The 22,257-nt window shown below is 40.0% G+C and overlaps 1 protein-coding gene across 1 annotated transcript in view; it reads left to right on the top strand.

Annotated features, from left to right (window-relative positions):
* POU2F1 (POU class 2 homeobox 1) overlaps nt 1–22,257 on the top strand; it is a 109,216-nt gene that overhangs the window by 78,322 nt on the left and 8,637 nt on the right. Inside the window, exons 6-13 of the mRNA XM_063446557.1 lie at nt 7,658–7,777; nt 11,211–11,390; nt 11,542–11,668; nt 12,415–12,509; nt 15,393–15,566; nt 19,386–19,527; nt 20,612–20,757; nt 21,436–21,615. Of these exons, the coding sequence (XP_063302627.1) occupies nt 7,658–7,777; nt 11,211–11,390; nt 11,542–11,668; nt 12,415–12,509; nt 15,393–15,566; nt 19,386–19,527; nt 20,612–20,757; nt 21,436–21,615 (1,164 nt within the window). The remainder of the gene's footprint in view (nt 1–7,657; nt 7,778–11,210; nt 11,391–11,541; nt 11,669–12,414; nt 12,510–15,392; nt 15,567–19,385; nt 19,528–20,611; nt 20,758–21,435; nt 21,616–22,257) is intronic.

The raw sequence follows: 22,257 nt of genomic DNA, 5'->3' as shown, positions 1-22,257 counted from the left end.
TTCAAAACAGTAAAACATATCACAGAGATGATATTGTCAGTGAAAGTGACTTTTTTCGCATTTTTCACACACAAACAGCACTTTTACTGATGATATAATTGTTGATACGTTTTCTCCCGAGTATAACAGTAGCCCCATGTACAGATTTTATAGCGTTTTTGAAAGTTACAGGGTCAAATATATGTCAAATATTTTTACATTGAAAATGGCCAGGTTGGTTACGTTGCATTTGAGAGCGTATGGTAGCCCAGGAATGAGAATTACCCCAATGATGGCATACCATTTGCAAAAGAAGACAACCCAAGGTATTGCAAATGGGGTATGTCCAGTCTTTTTTAGTAGCCACTTAGTCACAAACACTGGCCAAAATTAGCATTCAATTTAGTTTTTTAGTTTTTTCACACACAAACAAATATGAACGCTAACTTTGGCCAGTGTTTGCGACTAGGTGGTTACTAAAAAAAACTTGACATACCCCATAGTGAAAACCCTGGGTTGTCTACTTTAAAAAAAAAATATGTACATGTGGGGTGTTATTCAGCGATTTATGACAGATAATAGTGTTACAATGTCACTATTGATAAATTTGAAAAAATTTGTTTTGAAACCGCAATATCCTACTTGTACCTATAGCCCTATAAATTGCAAAAAAAAGCATGTAAACACTGGGTATTTTAAAACTCAGGACAAAATTTTGAATCTATTTAGCAGTTTTTTTTTTATTCGCTTTTGTATATGAGTAAAAGATTTTTCAAGTAAAAGTCAAAAAACATGTATTTTTTTCAATTTGTCATCATATTTTTTTAAAATTAAATTACATGAGAATATATATGTATATATGTATGTGTGTATATATATGTATGTATGTATGTAAAGAAAGCCTTTTTTTTTTGTCCTGAAAAAAACAATATATAAATTTTGTATAGGAACAGTAAACGAGAGCGCGGAAAATTACAGCTAAACACAAACACCACAAAAGTATAAAAAGAGGCCTGGTCGCAAATGTACAACATCGCAAAAACAGTCCGGTCCTTAAGGGGTTAAACACCATACTCTGTAGTGTAGTAGTATTAAAACAACCACTTTAACAGCATCAGTTGGAGTTGGGCATCTTTAAAGGAGCATTAGGAACACAAACATGTGTTTCTAACATTGGTGTGTCAGCCCTATCCCCCTCCCTGTTTATACTAAGTAAAGGCTTGGATCATCAAAAATGATCATAGAAAAGCATTGAGGCTAGTGTGCATGCGTAGCAAAACGCTGAGCTAAGCCACTCAGATGGTGTCTTTAAGACCAGCTGATTAAACTAGCGGAGTTTCACTCTGTCCCTGCAGTGGCTACCGGAGTGACATTCACTAGAGGCATTTAAACCCTGCAATGCAAACACTGCCAGGTCAAAATGACAGGGACATTGCACCCAAACCACTTCATTTAATTCCATCAAACCAAGAGTTTGGTGAAAAGTTTTGCATAGAAGGCATAATGGACGTTTGTACACGTTACAGATTTATGTATACATTTCAATTCCAGTTCTTACAATAATTTAAAGTGGCATTTCGTAAACAAAATGTGTTTTGAGGTAATCTCCATGCTACATACTGCTGATGACTCTAGCACAGTTCTGATTTTGAACCCCTTGTCACTCCTTCCTAGGTACTCCAAAAATTACTAGGGTATTTTATGGCGTTCCATCCTGACAGGACGCCTGTTAACGTTGGCACAATCCTGGACATAACTGGACCCCAAAACCCTGAGCTCTGTGACAATAAGGGGGCAAAATGTATTTCCATATGTGTATTAGATCTACTTTATTTTTTGTTTGCTTGCATCCAGATCCTGTGTAGCATTGTATAGTTGGTACATTAAGTAGCAGAGTATACCAAAAATCTCCTGAGCACCCAATTAGTGCTCTAGGAGACCTCTCCAAAAGATATCTGTGCAGCCATTAGGCAGACAGCCTCACCTTCATGCAAACCTTTCAGCGCATACAATAGATTTGGAGCCTGAGAAGGAGTCAGAGGATAGGAGGGGTCAGCGCAGCTTTTGTGAGACTACACTGACCTTCCATTCGGAGCGAGAGAAGCCAGAAAATTGTCTTCTGTTGCCATGGTGAAACTTCTCTCTCCCTGGGAGGATGTTGGCAAACAGGCAGTATCTCTGGAGCAGAATGTTTACAGTCCTGCACTGTAATTATCTCCAAATGACTGGCAGAATTAATCAGAGCTTTATGTTAATTAGCCCGCTCTGCAGTCCCTGAAACAGGTGGTGGAAAATATGCAAATTAATGCAGAATTCAAATGCTCTCCCGAAACAGTTTTAATTAATTAACATAAAATGCACACTTTCTCTAGTCTCCCTGCCTGCAGTTTCTAATTTCATTTTTTTAATACATTAATTTCTAAACCACTCCACCCCCAATTTTTTATTTTTCATTTATCATTATCGGGTGTTATTATTCTCATTGCTTTTTATGGGGCGTTAAGTCCCAGAATACTGGGGCAGACTTTTTTTTTTTTTTTTTTTTACAACAGGCAAGCTACAGGTTGCCTGCCGCTGCCCTTAACTGTAATTATAGATGTGGACGTCTTGAATCAGGAGTATGAGAATTACAACTCTCAGGATGCTGGGCCAGCCTTCTAGATAAGCAGCGCAATAAATCCCCTAAAGACTTACGGTCCCTTTTGGCCCTCATGGTTAATGAGCTCATTATAGGGTGAATCTGGATCACCGTTTTGCATACAACCTGATTAAAAAAAAAAAAAGTGAGTTATGTGTTGGGCTGGCAAACCTTGCTTCTCAGGTTTATTATTTTCATCTTGTTAAAATTTTGTGTTATCTATTGTCCTATGTTGCATGTTGAGAACTGTAGTAAATCCATAGCTAGCAGGCAACGTTTGGATTCTTTATGTCAGCATTACAGTGGTCAGATGTACAGTATAGTCCTGTTACGTTATTGTGCCACATGTTTCAATTGAATTAAATATATATATTTTTGTACCAGCGTCATGTAACCCGTAGTGAGGTGATTTGCAGACAGGAGGGAACCTAAAAGCAATAAATCTTCAGTATCCTACAGGTTTAGTTGGCTTTTTTTTGGAGGGGGGGGGGGGATATTAACCCTGCTCTTGTAATATGCTTCAATGGATATATTTTGGATCAAATCCCCTTGTTCAGTTTAAAAAAAAAAATACAAATAAAAAAATTAAAATAAAATTTCTCCCCTTTCTTTGAGCGATGTTTTATTCAAACAGATCTTTTTGACAACTCTTCATTTCCCATAAACCCACGCACAGCTACATTTTATGATGAACTAGCTGTAAACTTTTTGAATTGTATGCGAATTGAATGCATGTTGTGTGATGCCAAGAATTTGCATTCTTGCACCTTTGGCAGCTGCTGTCTGTCTGTTTAGCCACAAAGTATTATATGAAAAAAATATTAACAGGATCTGTTTTTCTGGGTTTTACCGTTTTACATCCAGGATGTTATATTCACTTTACCATGTGGCTCCCATCTTGGGACCCTCACAACATAAAATACTACATTAGATTTTTGCAAGTTTTTAATCTAGCATCCATTTCCATCACTCCCACAAAGAAACAATTTTACATTAATCAAGAGAACATAATTTAGTATTTTTACTCCATTTCAACTTGTCTGTACGTTAAGGAAATACATGAAACTGCCTTAAGTCACTGCCTGTAAACTGGCAAATTCTATCTTTAAAATGTTTCACTGTAAAATATACATTTTTGGGTCACCCAAATCCATTTAACAGGGTGTCCTGTTGTGTATTTTGCAGTTTTGTAAATGAGACATAAGGTGCCGACTTAAAAAACATAGGAACTGACTTCAAAGCATTGGCACTTTATTTTTTTTTTTATTTTTTCAGACTTGTATATTTTTATTCTTAAACTGTTCAGTTACCGGGTTTACAGGTACATGGTATGCAATAGCATATACAGCTTAGAGAATACATTATAAACTGGTTTCATTTTCTCATTTCTACTTCGCACAACACGCATGCTTTAATAACCAGAATTTCCATAACTGGTGCCCAATAGATAAGGCCAAAGTCCTGGAAAGACAAAGCAGTTTGTAAAAACTTAACGTTGAGAATTGTAGGTGGCTCTTTTGAGTGGCAAAGTTATAACCGTTCAATGTTGGCCTTTGTATTTGTTAATTCTTAGATTTTTAACGGACACGCCATGCCACACTTATTTTATTTCATGTATTACATGGATGAAAAGTTGACATATCAAAAAATAGCCCCCTTTTGTTTCAAACTGCCTCATTGAATTGGCTTGTATGATGGTGGTGAAAAGTATGTGTTATTTAATGCTAGATTATCATATGGCACACCATATTATGCATCTTACCACGAGATTGGTAAAAAAACATTTTTTATTTTTGAATGCAGTTTTTCTGGATATTTCTATTATACAGATACAGACCCAAACATGCGTCTCTATTTGCAAATCTCTGGGTTTTAGCTAAATAGTTACAGGGCAGATGAGTTACCCTCAGATTGTGTATTGCAAATGAACTGTTCTGCAAGCCTGCATTAATCCCCAAAGAACAGAACCCTAAATCGCATTACCTCTCTGGCTCCAGCGTCAGGGGTCCTTATTTTCACTATTCTGTCGTTTCCAGCATTCGTCTCCCTCTATCAAACAAAGAGGCAAATCTGAACTTTAAAAATGTGTGTGTGTGTATATATATATTAATTTTTTATTTTTTTTTAATTTCTTTTTGTTAGTGCAAATTTTTATTTTTACATTGCAAGGTTTTGCTTTGTTTCAGTAATGCTAAAATACATAATGTAAAAGAAGCTGAGCCTCCTAGAAAAAGCCTTTAAAGACTTTTGATGTATTATTAACCCGTTAGTTACACTTCCCATCCTATTATTTATATAAAAACTGCAATAATTACACTTGCAGGGTTAAGAGTAGTGGGAGTTGGCACCCAGACCACTCCAATGGGCAGAAGTGGTCTGGGTGCCTAGAGGGTCCCTTTAATGTACAGAATATGCTCTTCTACAATTGTAGTGGGTATAGTGGTAGGAGTACATATGTGCAGTTTTTCAGCTTAAGACCGGAGGGCGTACAATTCCGCCCTATTTTAAGCGGCTCTAAACACTGCCGGGCGTAATTGTACGCCCTCCGTTTTTTTCTTATTGCCCAGTCGCCCAGGGAGCCCCCGCGGCACATCTGTCCTCTTCCGACCCCCCCCCCAGCCATGTGAGAGTGAGGTCCTTGCGAGGACCTCACAATCACATGGCCGGGTTAGCTGGCTCTGGCATTGCCAGCAGGGGGACTGCCTGTAATGACGGGTAGTCCGCCTGCTGGCTGGAAATAAATTAAAATTAAATTAATCAGTGTAAAAAAAATTTAATTAATATACTTAGATCATTTATATATATATATATCTCACACTGTCTAGGTGTATTTTACTATTAATATATATATCAAATTACACATAGACTGATACTGATTAAATATATATATAATTTGTTATATATATATGTGTGTGTATATATACATAATAAATTATGTAAATACGAAAAAAATAAAATTAAAAAAATATATAGATGTGTCTTATTTCGTTCTAACTGTATTGTGATATTAATATATATTTATATCAAAATACACGTAGAACTAAATAATATATATCTATATACATAAATATATACATATATATCACTATATATATATATATATATATACCTATATATAAATAAAAATATTTTTTAAAATTATATATATATATCTATATACAAATATAAACGTGTGTGTGTGTGTATATATATATATATATTAATTCTACACCTATATTTATGAAATATTTTTACATAATTGGGTATCCTAATTAATTACAATTAGCGGGACCTGCCTGACAACCCATGCCGAAAGTTTAGAGAATTTAATTTGCTAGCACTATATTTAACCCTATAACTTTCCAAGACACCATAAAACCTGTACATGGGGGGTACTGTTTTACTTGGGAGACTTCGCTGAACACAAATATTAGTGTTTCAAAACAGTAAAATATATTACAACGATGATATCGCCTGTAAAAGTGACGTGTTTTGCATTTTTCACGCACAAACAGCACTTACACGGACGATATTATTGCTGTGATACTTTTTACTGTTTTGAAACACAAATATTTGTGTTCAGCGAAGTCTCCCGAGTACAACAGTACCCCTCATGTACAGGTTTTATGGTGTTTTCAAACGTTACAGCGTCAAATATAAGGCTTGTGTTTCATTTTTGTCACATTAAAATTCGCCAGATTGCTTACGTTGCCTTTGTGACCCTATGGTAGCCCAGGAATGAAAATTACCCCTATGATGGCATACCATTTGCAATAGTAGACAACCCAAGGTATTGCAAATGGGGTATGGCCAGTCTTTTTTAGTAGCCACTTAGTCACAAACACTGGCCAAAATTGGCGTTTTTTTGCATTTTTCACACACAAACAAATACTAACGCTAACTTTGGCCAGTGTTTGTGACCAAATGGCTACTAAAAAAGACTGGACATACCCCATTTGCAATACCTTGGGTTGTCTACTATTGCAAATGGTATGCCATTATGGGTGTAAATTTATTTCCTGGGCTACTATACAGTCTCAAAGGCAACGTAACCAATCTGGCGAATTTCAATTTCAAATGTAACACGCTATATTTGACCCTGTAACTTCCCAAAACACCATAAAACCTGTACATAGGGGGTACTGTTTTACACGTGAGACTTTGCTGAATACAAATATGTGTATTTTATTGCAGTAAAAGCAAACAGTATTATGACATTGACAGTTAAAATGTCATGTAGAACTTAAAAAATACCAGAAATTCTTATTTTCTCCCATTTTTTTTTTCATATTAAATTATGTTTCATAGCTAAATATTTGATATTAAATGAAAGCCCCGTTTCCCCTGAATAAAATGATATATAATAAGGGGGGTGCATTTAATATGAAAGAGGTGAATTACGGTTGGACAGACATAAAGCGCAAATGCCAGGTTTTGTTTACGTTTTGTTCTGTTCACAACTTGTAGATTTGGCTCAGTCCTTAAGGGGTTAAAACACTGCACATACAGTTATTTACACTTGTGTGCTGGGTGTTCGTTGCTGCCCTGTGTCAATTCTCTGCATATTTAACGTATGTCTGCTGCACGCTTGGCCCTCCCTCCCACGCTCCCTCCCACCTCTCTCTGTCCCTCAGATAGGTTTCTGTTAAAAGAATCCTTCCTGCTCCCTTCCTACATCTGCCCGGAGTGCGCACATGTGCTCTGAGATGGCAAAACCGGCCAATCACAGGGTTCTCAATGAGAAGCCTGGAATTGGGCCAGTGCCAGATGTCAGGAGGTGGCATGGATTCAGGTAAGCCATAAACTTTTTCTTTTTTTTTTTTTTTTATGATTTTGGGCGGGGGCATAGAACAGGGGGCTCTATAGGGCATTTTCAGTTTAAAAACAAAAAATATATAGTATCCCATTAAAAATAAATAAATTCGAATTTATTAGAAAACCAGCCTTGTTAATACATGCATTTTATTGCTGATAAAAACCTGCCATTGAGGAGCTTAGAACAGGCTTTACTTTATTTTATTCTTTGAAGTTTTGTGACGATTCTTACCCATTGGTTTTTAGACAAAATTTAAAGAAGAACCTGGGGAGCCTCCGCAGCCCGTCCAGCCATCCCAAGCGCCCCCACTCCAGGCAGCCTTACCCCAGACCCAACTCATGGTGGCCGGAGGACAGATCACTGGGGTAAGAAATTACTCTTTAGACCAGTCCAAGCCAATATATAGGCAGTTGTGATGGGAACATATGAGGCTGTATGTTTACGACAATCTTCCTATTTCATGCTATCATTTCATGCTATTATTTTGCAATACACTTTCTGCTGTAATTTTAAGATAATTCCAAAATGCACAGAATGTTTGTAGAGTGAGGATTGTGCCAACTGTTGGATTCCAATCTGCTGTGGTGGAATATTACTGTAATTTATTTAGCTGCTAAATTTATCGGTTTTGTACATTTTGTATGTAAAATTTAGAAGTCATGCTGAATTTTGTAGATCTAAATCCCTGTGTGTTAAAGGAACACTTTAGTCACCAAAACAACTTAAAGGGACTCTCCAGTGCCAGGAAAACATATTGTTTTCCTGTGACTGCAGGACCCTGCAGGTCCCCTCTCCCTCCCACCCCATCACATGTTGCCCCTTCAGTGACTTACCAGAGTCCAGCGGGAGTCATAGCGCGAGGATGTCCAGCGTCGTTTAAAACACTTTTCGTGTTTTGTCTTTTTGGATGCAGACACTCAATGTAAGTCCGGCTTTTTTGCACCGGACTTACATCAGACTTCTCATTGAGCTGCATTGGGAAGTCCCAAAACGTCTGGGTGGGATTAGAAGGGGAGGCCTTGCAAAGGCAGCAGACAAGATATTATTTTCGTATAGTTTTTGCTTAAAGGAGCAGACGTAATATAATGAGTGACTTACAGAGTGCGGATTGTGGGGTTTGAGGATTTAAATGAGTTCTTTGAATCCTCAACCCCCAACATTTCTACTGGTCTAGTAAGTAAGAACAGTGTATGTGTGCATGTGATGGCCCATATTTTATTTTATCTTCCTCTAATACTGAGCGTCTTAGTGTGGGGATGTATCCCAGCATCCGATCGTTTGGCTGTGCCCTGTGCCTTCTTAAAATCGGCACCGGGGTACGCATTTCCAGTCTTTCCACTTTAAATCAACATATGCACCAAACGCGTCATACTGGGGACTAATGATTGAGAGCCTTCAGACTTCGTAAAATGGTATATAGCTTTTTATTCTGTAATTGCACTTCTATAGAACGCAGCGTATTCTGTTTTATAAATCCCAGTCCACAGAACTGCGGGAAGAGGAAGGTACCAATTTTAACACTTGAGATTGGCATTTACCTTGTGCGTTAACTAAAATTATACTTATTTTTAGTGCACTTCATTTCTGTTCTTGCTGTTCTGTGCCGTATGGAGGGAGTGTTTGTACCATGATGCAAATCTGTCATTCAACATAGTGGTTTTCCTATAATAAATAATCACTAAAGGGAGTGTAATATTTAACCCCTGTTCTAATCTTCCCTCACTACCCACACACATTCAAACCCCTGAGCAGCAGCAGTCCATTTGGAATCTTTAGTTCATCTTTAGGGTTTGTGTGGTGGTCTGCGATTTTATTTTATTTAGAAATGCCACATATGCTATAAAATATGTAAACGAAAGACCTGTAACATTATATCAGAAATCCTATATGAAATATCCTCGCATTGGATGGATAATAGATCATTCATAAAACAAACCACACTGTGTAAATGAATACTTAGAAAGGCATTAGTCACCCTAAATAACACAGCTTGGCTTCACTTATTGCTATTACATCTGGAAGGTGGGCTAAGAATAATAAGAAAATGGTAATGGACAGGTCACTTTATTTCTGTGCTATTCATGTATTTGGGTTCCCGCCAGTTGTATTTAAGAGATCCCTAAAAATAAAGCAAGCACTCATTGAGCTGACAGTCAATTTGTCCATAATATTTTGTGTGGCCAGAGACCACATACTTATGGCATGGCTTGACAAGATTCTGGTTCTAGGGTCCAAACAAGCTCGAAAATGTAAGAGCGGGGTTTTAAATGCCACATGGAACATCCGTTTTTCAGTCAACACCCGTTTCTTACATTTGGGTAAAATGTTTAATGCCTGAAAAAATACTAGCATGATCCATATGCCAAAACATAGTTATCTCATATAGTAAAGGATCACTATAGGGTCAGGAACACAAACCTGTATTCCTGACCCTATAGTGTTAACACCACCATCTAGCCCCCCTGGGCCCCTTATGCCTCCATAAATATAGTAAAGACCTTACTGTATTCAAGCTTAAAGCTGTGAATCTGAATGCTGTTAGGCTCAGAAAAACAAGCAGTCTGCTGACATGTGGTAGCCTGATCCAATCAGTGTTTCCCCATAGGATTGGCTGAGACTGACAAAGAGGCAGATCAGGGGCAGAGCCAGCATGATTCAAACACAGCCCTGGCCAATCAGCATCTCCTCATAGAGATGAATTGAGTCAATGAATATCTATAAGGAAAGTTCAGTGTCTGCATGCAGAGGGAGGAGATACTGAATCACCGGTTGCTGTGCACAGTGCTACCCTGTGCTCTGCTGACAGCAGATCTGAATGGATGGAGGCATATTATGCCTCCATCAACTCCGAAGTCCCTCTGGTTCACTTTGAGTGACTGCAACTTGAGGTGTTCCTAGCTTTCAATGTAAACCCTGTATTTTCTCGGAAAATACAGTGTTTACATGAGAGGCTGCAGGGAGCTATAGTTCTCGCCTGAACAACCTCATTAAGCAGAAGTTGTTCAGGTGACTATAGTGTCCCTTTAAGATTTGTATTTTGCTGATGAATAGAACCTTAGCAGGCATTGTTTAATTAGACTTTACAAACTTGACAAGGCAAATCGTATTTAGCACTATTAGAAATTGTTCTATGTTTGCCTCAGAGAAGGCTGTGCTAACTGTGAGGGGAGGACGTAAGTACCTGCAGTGGTTGGTGGAGTGTTTGACAATTTGAGAAGAATTCGGGGGGGGGGGGGGGGGGGGCATGATGTTAAATGCCTTGTGTTTTACAGCTAAAGACCAGGTATTCTTACCACCATAAATCACAAAGGAGTGCTAGCCAAGCTTCTTGTCCATGTCTGCTTGAGCACAACGCTTTTTTTTAGGATTGTCATGGGGATCCTTCACAAACGTCCACCTGAAACATAAGATGTGTTTGCTGCAGCCTTTAGCAGAGCAGCACTCTTTAATAGACATGAGGCTCCATTACAAAGAAACTTGACAGTCTGCAAGCCAACTGGGCAATGTTTTGGACTGGAGCCTTGCTTAATGCTTTAGTGTGTAGATTATTATGTGCTATATAATGTAAAGTGAAAGGCATATAAAACTAGGATTTAAGGTGGGCTAGTACTGCACAAGTTATTTCTCTTTATAAGATATTTACTAGTGGTTTTTGTTTTTTACATAGCAACTCTCATATTATGCTCTTAATTCCATGAAAGGGTGACCATAGGTATATTTTATGGTGAATGTTCCTACATTGAGGGGATTGGCAGGATTAACCATCGTTGATCAGTAACCTGTTTCGTTGTTTTGCAGCTAACACTAACGCCAGCTCAGCAGCAGATGTTAATTCAGCAGGCGCAGGCACAGTTACTGGCAGCCGCAGTGCAGCACTCTGCCAGCCAGCAACACAGCGCCGCTGGTGCCACCATCTCCGCCTCTGCTGCAACTCCCATGACACAGATCCCCCTTTCTCAGCCAATACAGATTGCACAGGTAAGCACAGGCCAAATGCTACTCCCACTATCCATCTAAAGTGTCTGATGACATTAGCTTTTTATATTGAGGTTTTTTTTGTTTTGTTTTTTTTTTTTTATCCCTTCTAATTTAGGATTTAGGATTTGTTTTTTCCCCCCCTCTAATTTAGGATTTACAGCAATTGCAGCAGCTTCAACAGCAAAATCTCAACCTACAGCAATTTGTGTTGGTACATCCGACCACCAACCTGCCGCCAGCGCAGTTCATCATCTCACAGACGCCCCAGGGGCAACAAGGTAACACCGCATTGTGCTGGACTTGATACATTGCTAAAGTATTAAAGGTTTTATTTATCATGCAAATAAGTAGCATTTGCCCCTTATATTAAGTTATGAGATAGAGATGGTGTGGATTGTGGGATGTGAGGGCTGTTTGTTGTAAAATGGCCATATAGATACTGTACTGTATACCTTTATACATCTATCATGAAAACACAGAGGGAAGATAAAATGATTTATGAAAAGTTCAATCTATGAAAATATATTCAAATACATTTGTGTGATACCATGGGAGTGGAAACAAATCCCTTCAGTCCCCTCTACTTCCTCTAAACCTACAGCATGGTACGCCGATGTACAATTCGCATACTTTTCACCTGTTTAAGTCAGAATTGCTAAAGTTCTTTGGATCAGCTTCACAGGGACCCGACACAATATAATTGATTGACTATAATTCTAATCACACATTGACTTGCATGGTGCCACACACCAGGTACTGTGCAATGTTCCGTGCTAATTGCTATGGGAGACCGCAAACGCAGCCCACAGTTCCCAGCAAAAAGCAAAGCCCACCTAAATCCGCATCAGAAAATTAGAATTTTTGTGGTTTTTCCCTTCTAATTTTATTATAGATGTGCACATGTTAAATTGAGAAGTCTTTCCACTTTCCTTCCAAATCTGTATTTAAAAATAAAGTGTGAAGTTGACCTAAATCCAAATATTATCTGAGTAATTTTTATTTTGTATTGCTCCCTGTTTTGCAGGCCTTCTGCAGGCGCAGAGTCTCTTAACACAACTACCTCAGCAAAGCCAAGCCAACCTCCTGCAGTCTCAGCCAAGCATCACTCTCACCTCACAGGTCAGCAGCCAGTTCCCTTCTATCCTACCCATTGGGAGTAATCCTGTGCTTTGAAGAAATTGCATTCCTAACGGATGTCCTATTGTTATGGACGACAGAGTCCTGGCATGCCGAATACCACTCATTAATAATCATTTAGCTGGCCAGGCGAAAACGCTTTGCGTAGCACAGTGCACGTGGCTGCTTTGTGAAAGGCATCGTGTTCCCCCAAACGTTGTGGGTTCTGTGTAGAATTAATGGTATTTACCACAGTGTGGTCATTTTAAGGTTTATAGAATGATTTTTACCTGGGATTTCGTAGGTAATGGGTGACTGGTCTCTTTAGATCAGTGGTAGTCAACCTTTTTCTACCTACCGCCCACTAATGCATCTTTTTGGTTGAAAAAATGTCCTTACCGCCCACCAGTTTTCACACAAATGCGGAATATTTTTAACCCCTTAAGGACCAAACTTCTGGAATAAAAAGGAATCATGACATGTCACACATGTCGTGTCCTTAAGGGGTTAAGAAAGGAGGGTGTTTTAAAAAATAAATAAATGTACGTACATTTATCTTTTTATTTCTACTTAATGCAGGTTTATAAGGTTTTTAACTTTAGAAAGTTTAATGAGAAAACAATAAAGTAAATTGAAATTACCTTTACTAGTGATTAATGAGATCCTTGAGGTTGATGCTGCGAGACTAAATATTTGATATCTGGTTCGATTTTCGTAAGGAACAAAGGTCTCTTTCAGTGATATTCAGACGACTTCTCTGTTTGCGCATAATATGATTTCTCATTTGTGCGTCAGCTCATCTCCTCTCCCTCCTCAATTCCCCTCCCCACCTTTTTTTCCCCTTTTTTCTATTTTTGAACCTTCCTTATAGCAATGCCCAGTAGGAAGGCTGAGCAAGGTAGCCCACTTACTATAGTCCACTATAACAGACAGGCACACATACAAGACACACATACAGACACACACATACAAGACACAGACAGACACACACACACACACATACAAGACAGACACACAGACACACACATACAAGACAGACACACAGACACACACATACAAGACAGACACACACACATACAAGACACACACCTACAAGACACACACACACCTACAAGACACACGTACAGACACATACACACGTACATACACACGTATAGACACACACACACACACACGACACATACATACAAACAGACAGGCGCACACACACATAGACACACATACAATGACACATACATACAAAGACAAGACACACATATATACAGACAGACACATACACACACATACACAAGACATACATACAAAGACACAGAGACAGACACACACACAAGACATACAAAGACACACACACACAAGACATACACACACATTATATTTAAGTCACCCTCCTGTTTCCTACCTTTAAGGTGCAGGAGGGTGACTTTCCCTGGGGTCCAGTGGTGGCTCAGGTGCATGGGAGTCAGAGTTCCTACTCTGACTCCCTGGTGTTCCTCCCGCGCGGCTCTCAGTTTTAGCTGGGAGGAGTGACCGGGGAATCACTTCCTCCCAGCTCTGATGACATCACAGGGGGCCCGGTCGCGCTGTTAAAGCGCCCAGCGCTGACCGGGCCCCCTTACAATCCGCATCCATCGGGTGGCCCTGACAGCATGGGCCACCCGATGGACACTTTGGAAGGCGGCCCCGGCGGTTTTCCACGCGGGCCGGAGCCGCAAATGGTCACAGCGGTACCCAGTCGCACGGGTACCGCCGGCTCGCGCCCGCCCGCACTATCAACCTGGAAATCCCTACCGCCCACCTGGAATCCTGAAACGCCCACTAGTGGGCGGTAGGGACCAGGTTGACGAACCATGCTTTAGATGATTAAAGTTTACTTTTCATTCATGGCGCTGTTCTCAGAACTGACCATTGTGGCAATCATTTTACAATTACTTCATATTGTTAGGTTAAACATTTGCTGTGTAACACAGGCAGCATATTGTAAATAGAGGTAAACATAGTATCGGTTCTGCTAGCTATTAGAACCGATATTTGCATATTTCTGAGAATTGGTACTTTCCTCATCTGGAAACCGCAAGTGTCACCGCTTTCTGCGGGTCCCTGCATGCCGAACCTTTGTAATCCAAGCATGTACAGGCTGCCTGGGAGTGCTAGGTGTGTGAGACTGCTGCCAGCATGTTTATTTAATGGCAGATTTGTGTAGAAATTGTGTTGATTTTTAAAATCTTTAAATGTAGAGAATATCAACACCAATTTTTGGCAATCGGGCCAAAACGAGACCAATAACCTGTATCTGCATCGGCTGCGGAAAAATATCAGTCGACTTCTAATTGTAATAGTTGCATTTTTCCTAATTGGGTATGTGTGTTCTGTGCAGTTATACCCGCTGCATTCTAGTTACAGGAACATGTAGACATCTACTACTATGGGAAGATGCTGCAATGTTTCTCTTCCAAAACTGCTACTCCCTTAATGATCAACCAAGCTTCGCTTTTACTGCTGAATTTCCTTCCATGTGTTCATTTTCTTTGAGTAGAAATTCACTCTGATTGGTGCCCTGGAAGCCGTAGTTACTATTCTCCATTAACAGACAAAGGCTTTGATTTAATTCCGTTGTATAAGCTTTTCAATTGACCAAATGATTGTGTAATTTTGGATAAACTTTGGAAATATTTTTTCAATCATTAAATCATTTTAAAAATGTATCCAAAACACTGAAAGCATTTATAAGGTTTATACAGAAATATTAAAGAAGCCAAAGTTATCATTTATCAAGCGATTTAATCCTTTACTTCTGTATACCACAATTGATTGTGCCGATTGTTTAATCGATAAATTGGCTTGATTTATCAGCCCCATGCATTTATTTCTTGTTTCTGTGTCTTACAGCCAGCAACCCCTACCCGCACAATAACTGCAACCCCCATACAGCAACTTCCACAGAGCCAGTCAACACCAAAGCGAATCGACACTCCGAGTCTGGAGGAGCCCAGTGACCTGGAGGAGCTTGAGCAGTTTGCGAAGACATTTAAACAAAGACGCATTAAACTTGGATTCACTCAGGTAAGTGTAGGCAGACGTGTGCCAAGAGAGCTTTCCCCGGCAGGGTTTCCATTTAACTGTGGGATCTCTCCTTTCCCCTGTCTGGGAGAACATCCTGTAATAAGGCAGCAGCCTGTCTTGCCCTATAGTTTAAAAGGCTGCGTTTTTTGTAATTTCTCACCACAGGAGTGATGCTCTTCCTGCGCGCTGCGCAGCTGCCCTTGCTTGGTTACAGCTATCCAATGTAGCATTTCGGGCTTAAAGGTTAATACACTTAAAATCCGCTCTGGAGTATGTAACCTTTAAAATCCTAATTACACATCTTAAGTGTGTCAAAGCATTTAACTGAGCTGAAATTGCACAAAAGGTGTATTAAATGTCTCCAGCAATCTGTCGTCGTTTAAGGGCCTGCACGCATACAAATGAGTTTGGAGCCATCTTAAAGGAACACTCCCCTACTCCTATTTGGGCAAAAAATTAGAAATCACTGTTTGTTTTTTTAATTTTTTATCCATGTATTCATTGGGGGTATATCTTAAAACAGTTTGCAAACGTCACAGTTCTTGGGACCTGCAGCCTTTGCAAGTCCTCCCATTTTTCACGTTCAGTCTCTTCATGGGGAAATAGCCAATCAAAGCTCCAAAGGGCTCCCTGTGTGCATGTGCGCTAGCAACATACTGGTCTAAGGTATGCAAGTGTACTCACGTGGAGTGCGTCTGTCAGTTGTTTTAGCTCAGGGGATACCCAATGACCAATAACCTACATTTGCTTAACACACTTAACTATTTTGTTATGTTCACGGTGGTTTAGTTCTGTAGTCCTTGCAGCGTTGTTAGAAAGATGGGAGTCTGAGCACAAGCCTCATACATTTTTGTAATGACGGTGGTTGTGGAGGGTATTGCAGCTGATTGGAAGATGGGAAAACTTGAAAAACCTCATAGGAAAGCATTGATTCAATATTCTCACCGTGCATGCGCATTAGGTTTCTGGGTCGCTGTGACCTCGGCAGAGGAAGAGCCCGATTCAGAGCTGAGGGAAATCTGAGCACTGGGACACTATATAGATTTGTAATGCTCCTTTAATGTTTTAATAGCATACATGGAGCTCTTCTCCTTTATGCTGCTTGGGCATATGAAGAAGCATTAGCTGGAGCAGCAGTGGGTGGGTCTGATTGGCTGAGAGTGTCAGCTGACCGCAGTCAGCCTATCACATGCCCATTGCTGGCATTGCTTTGTAAGGCTAGAAGTAGTTGTGTAATCTCACTTTAGCCATACCTCCTGTAGGGTCAGGGCTGTTGACCTTTATTTAAGGTTTAACAGTTCAAATCTTATTTTACACTGAATGTAGGGACTGTGCCAGGGCAGGCCTCCCAACTGTTCAAGGGTTGTGCCCCGACTTAGGCCTCGATTTAATATTGTTGGTTAAGCTATCCAAACAAATGATATCATATCATATGGAAACGTTTAAAATAATTTTTTAAAACCTGTTAAGATTAAAAATAATATATATTTCTGCCCTCACGGTCTCTGTTTATTCCTTCATGGTTAAAATGTGCACATGTTAAAGTGTTACAGTGATGCCAAAACAGGTCGACATTTCAGTCCCAGCGCGGGACTTTCCTCCGGAAATATCTTTATATTGGTGGTATCCAAACCAGTCCTCAGGGAACCCCTACCAGTCCAGGATTTAGGGATTACCCAGTTTTGTCTAAGGTGTTTTAGAAAGAGAAATAACACCTTAGACACAACAAGGTAATCCCTAAATCCTGGACTGGTAGGGGTTCCTTAAGAACTGTATATACCAAAAAACAATATCAGTATATCACATATTACAAAATTAAACTATATTTAAAAACAAGTGTTATTTATTTTACATGTGCAAGTCAACATATCACGAGTTGCAATGACATATGTAAAATATGCGTCATGTCTGGATACAGGCTGAAATAAGTACATAAATTGTCTAGATGAACTGCACACATTTTTATACTTTTGAAACGGGTCATGGTACGAGAATTGGTAGCAGTGCAAGCGCTTACTGCTACCAGTGTCCCCGTTAGAAGTTAGGCTAACATGCAATATCCCTTCCAATGAGGCTGAGACTCTGTGTGTAAGCAATTTCAGCATTATAAAGTAAAAGGTGATATCAAGCGATAAACAAGATGTCACTGCTGCATCTGTTAGTCAACTTATGGGGTATACGTAGCCCTAGTGAGTATGAGGCGTGCAGGTCGTGTAACAGGAATAATCAGGACCTTTTATAGTCCATTTTTGTGTGCCATAGAAATGTGTAGCCACCATCGGCTGTTCCACTACGAAAAATTTAACATGAGTAACTGAGGTTAATAACACAGGTCTGCTTAAACTAGGCATGTCATATCCCTCTTCTTAATAGTCAGCCGACTGATCGGGACTTAGAGTGCGTGCTGTGTGCTCAGAGCGAGTCTTGGCTGATTTGAGGATTGTTCACGGGCAGTCCCAAGAGAGTGAGGAGTATTGGTATATCTGCCTCCTATGTAGCACTGTGGGTAGTTTCATTATGGGTGATCATTAGGACCCTTAGCGTCCCCTAGTGGTAAGGCATGCCCGCTGTTCTCAGGCGGCTCGTAAGGAGATGCATTGACCTCCACCAATGCAGTGTGGCTCTTGTTAAGTCCTGAAAGAAGAGCAATTGGGAGTTTTTAAATGCCAGAGGAGTCTTGCCGCTCACCACAGTCATTGTTAGTTTTGTCTTGTGATGTGGCACAGCACAGAATGAAGTCCCGCGGTTCTGTGGATGGTGATTTGGGCCCTGCCAGTTTACGGTATATGCCCTCCAAAGTTATTTTCCGAGCCACTGATGGAGGCAGTTAATCTGTGGTGATCGCGGCAGATGCACCGCGGATCTTCATGTGGTTGCGGCGCAAGTAGTCCTCTTGGGTGGATACCTGCACCGCAAGCGCGGTGGGCTGCTTGTAATGTTTGCAGTGTATCCGTAAAATTGGACACACCGCTGTTTAGTTTGAGAATGTCCTCCTCCATTGCACTTGCTCTGTAGTCTGGCGAACATCTGCCTTCACGGTGCCGATATCTGCGGCATGCAGTTTCTGGAGTTCCTGCATCCATTGTTGGTCCTGCTTTGTGGCAAGGGTATTATTCCCCGTTTCTCTAAGGACTGGGAGTGTGGTGTCATGTTCTCCCTCTGCCTGTGGTGCCAGTGAGTGGGTTTATGGTGTAGGCTGCTCCGGAGCAGCCATCTTGGATGGTGCCTGCCGCTGCAACATCACTCCGATATCTGACTGTTATGCTGAAAAGCCCAGCTGCAGCTTCTGTGTGCGGCACCTCATTGCTGCGGAGGTGCCGCTAGGTGTAGAGGGGTCGCCCCTTCAATGTCTGGATTGTCATACACCAGAGTGCCTCCAAGGAAAATCTCCAGGCTGTGGAAGGTAGGCCCTGTATTTTGCATTTTGCCTTTCCCGGACTTTAAGGGTTGGTAGTAAGGCATCTATCTACCTGTTCCTCTTTATGCCCTGGGTCTGTTTTCCTTCGGAGTCTAGTCGGATGGTTGATAATATGCAATATATTTGCAGATTGTGTGTATTGAGGTTGGGAGCCGACATAAATAGCGTCTGTTCAGCTCCGGTCCAAGCCCCGCCGCCTGTATTAATTTTTTTTAAATATCTAATTTGAAATTTTAATAATTGAAACAAACACTAACATTTTCTTGAGATTAAAATATTCCAATTTACTGACTTTATTGGATGCCAAATTGTCCCTGCAATATTACGAAATGTATGTGTATGGTCTGGTTACATTAAAATACTGGTGTGATGTAAACCATGTTTGTATTTCTTATCTGCAGGGTGATGTGGGGCTTGCTATGGGCAAACTCTATGGGAACGACTTCAGCCAAACTACTATCTCCCGCTTTGAAGCCTTGAATCTTAGCTTTAAAAACATGTGCAAATTAAAGCCTCTTCTGGAAAAGTGGCTTAATGATGCAGGTACGTCAACTGCAGGCTGTGCGTTTATTACCCCAATCCAGTATTAAAGCAATATAGTATTTTAACTCTTCTGTGCAAAGTAATGATCCTGTTACCTTAGGCATTTTAAGTAATCTGTAACCTCTCCAAAGGGGCATTGTCCCTTCCCAGGATTTTTAAAGGAACATGTCAAACACACAAACAACTTCAGCTTGGAGTCGGTCTTGTTTGCTTATTTTGCAGTTTACAAAAGCGCTGCTTTTAGAAATCTGCACTTTTATAAATCTTCCCCAGCTAAGAAGTGAAAACACTGGCTGTTTGAATACTTACATTGGGTTTTGGCACCAGGGCACTCCTTGCACCAGGACAGTGCCCTGTAGTGATTGTGGTGCTTGAAGTTTTCATTAAGAGCTTGTCATGGTCGGTCGGGTATGTTTATGTATGTATGTATGTATTTACTAGACATGGGCACTGACAGAATTTTAATTTCATCCAAATACATTCAGACAGATAAAAATTAGATTTGTCCGAACCGAATTTCCTCTATTTGTTCATTAGTTTTGGGATGAAATTAAATTCCAATCTGTTGCCCGTGCTGCAGCTGCTTGCATTTTCCCCTTTATTGGATTATCAAGTACGAAGCAATAGCTGCCCAGTCCCTTTTTTTTTTTTTTTTATATATATATTTTATTCTCCCTTATACTAATACAGGGATCATAGTGACCCCTATTGCCTAAAGGTGGGGATGGGATATAGAGGGATTAATGAAGCGTTCTATTTTTAAATATTACAAGGAGGGAGCCGTGAGCTGGACGCTATCTCCTTGTAATATCGAACAAAAGAACTAATTGCACAGACGAAAGTACATTCCACAAGCAATTCGTTCTTCATTTTGTAATTTGTGTTTGTTTTTTGGATGAATGGACAAATAGACAAAGTTACGAGAAAAACATGTTTTTCCCAGAACGTATGCCCATTTCTAATATTTACATGCTCCATACACTTTGTTTTTGTTTACATAGCTTGACTTGCCAAATGGTAAATTGCTGCTCAGTGGGTTTAAGATGAATGTTCTGTAACAATGCTTTAACCTTCTGTCTTACAGAGAACATTACATCGGACTCTGCTCTCACCAGCCAAAGTGTTCTGAGCTCCCCTGGGCATGGGATCGAGGGACTTAATCGCAGGAGAAAGAAACGCACCAGCATAGAGACCAACATACGAGTGGCCTTAGAGAAGAGTTTCCTGGAGGCGAGTGGTCCTTTGTAAATAACAAAGTACATTATTGGGGATTAATCCCCACACTGAGTTAAGCAAAGTGTTGCAGGAGATTTTTTCATGTGTTTCAATTCCACACTAAAATTACTCCCCAACTGGCATTTCTATTGGAACGGTCCATCCTGCAACAAGAATCGCAATCAAAGTAAACGGAAGCTTTCTCGTAAAGCATTTCTTAATTGTATGTTAAAAGAAGCAATCTTTATTTTACATAATAATACTAATAAAAAAAAACGTAATGTAAGCACGTAAAAGATTGGGTACAAAAAAATGAAGCCGCTCTGTGACGGCAACAAGAGTGTGTACATTTTATGAAGACCGAAGTCTTGAAACCTTGATAAGGCTGACAAACAAAATGCAGCTGTAGATGTTTGGACAGTTTGGTTGTTTGTGTTTTTTTTTTTTTTTTTGTTTGTTATTGTTTTCTCGTTAACTGAAAATCGCACAAACAAATTGACATGTTCTAGAATTTCTCAGTAAGTCGGAATAAGGATTTTAGATTAAATTCTTGGTTAGATATGTTGTCCGTGAAGAGATGATCCAGGCAGCCACTATTTGAATCTGTTGGGTTGATGTTGGTATGATTTCATTCTGATTGCATTTTTGAAAGCAGTATAATAATATCTTTACCGTTTGAATAACTGTTTACAGAACCAAAAGCCTACCTCGGAGGAGATTACCATGATTGCTGACCAGCTGAACATGGAAAAGGAGGTGATCCGTGTTTGGTTTTGTAACCGGCGGCAAAAAGAAAAAAGGATCAATCCTCCAAGCAGCTGCGCGTCCAGCACTTCACCTATTAAAGCAATGTTCTCCAGTCCGACTCCACTGGTAAGGCGTTGTTCAGGATACACATTCTGTAAACCCTGCTGTGCTTCCCTCCTAATAAGTAAAGCTAAAACTCTCCTAGTTCCAATGCCGAGGCCAAGCTTTTCCTGCAGCCCAAATCTTCCTTGGCTGACCTCACTCCAGCTTACTGAATGGGGTGGGACCTGTCTGAAGTCAGCACTCACAGCTTGCTGGTACTAGACTCCATATTTGCACAGGCTCACATTAGCCACCCAGAACTTTTGTATCAGGCTGGCAGCAGAGGGGATAAACTCTGTATGTGCTGCATTTTATAGCAAAACGCGGCACATATAAACTCCATGCACTACGACCACTTCATCAAGTGCTCATGGTGTTTGCATAAACCACTTTGTTTTTATATAATTAGTCTATAAATATGTATAGGGAAAAAGATTATGAAGCGCTCTTTTTGTTAAAGGTAACATGAGTAGACAGACACATGATTTTTCAATGCTTTAATTGTGGAAGTGTAGATACAGCAGTAAAATGCTAAATAGTCTCTGTAAAAATTCTAACTTTGTGTCTAGTAATTCACTACTGACCATGTAGTTTGATGAGTTTATAAAGGCAATTTGTTATGAGCTATTTGGGGTTTTTCTCCATTTCTTAAATATAAGAACATGC

Source organism: Pelobates fuscus, chromosome 1, assembly GCF_036172605.1.
Source record: "Pelobates fuscus isolate aPelFus1 chromosome 1, aPelFus1.pri, whole genome shotgun sequence".
NCBI lineage: Eukaryota > Metazoa > Chordata > Amphibia > Anura > Pelobatidae > Pelobates > Pelobates fuscus.
The sequence above is the reverse complement of the archived record's forward strand: the minus strand, read 5'-3'. Positions and strand labels throughout refer to the sequence as shown.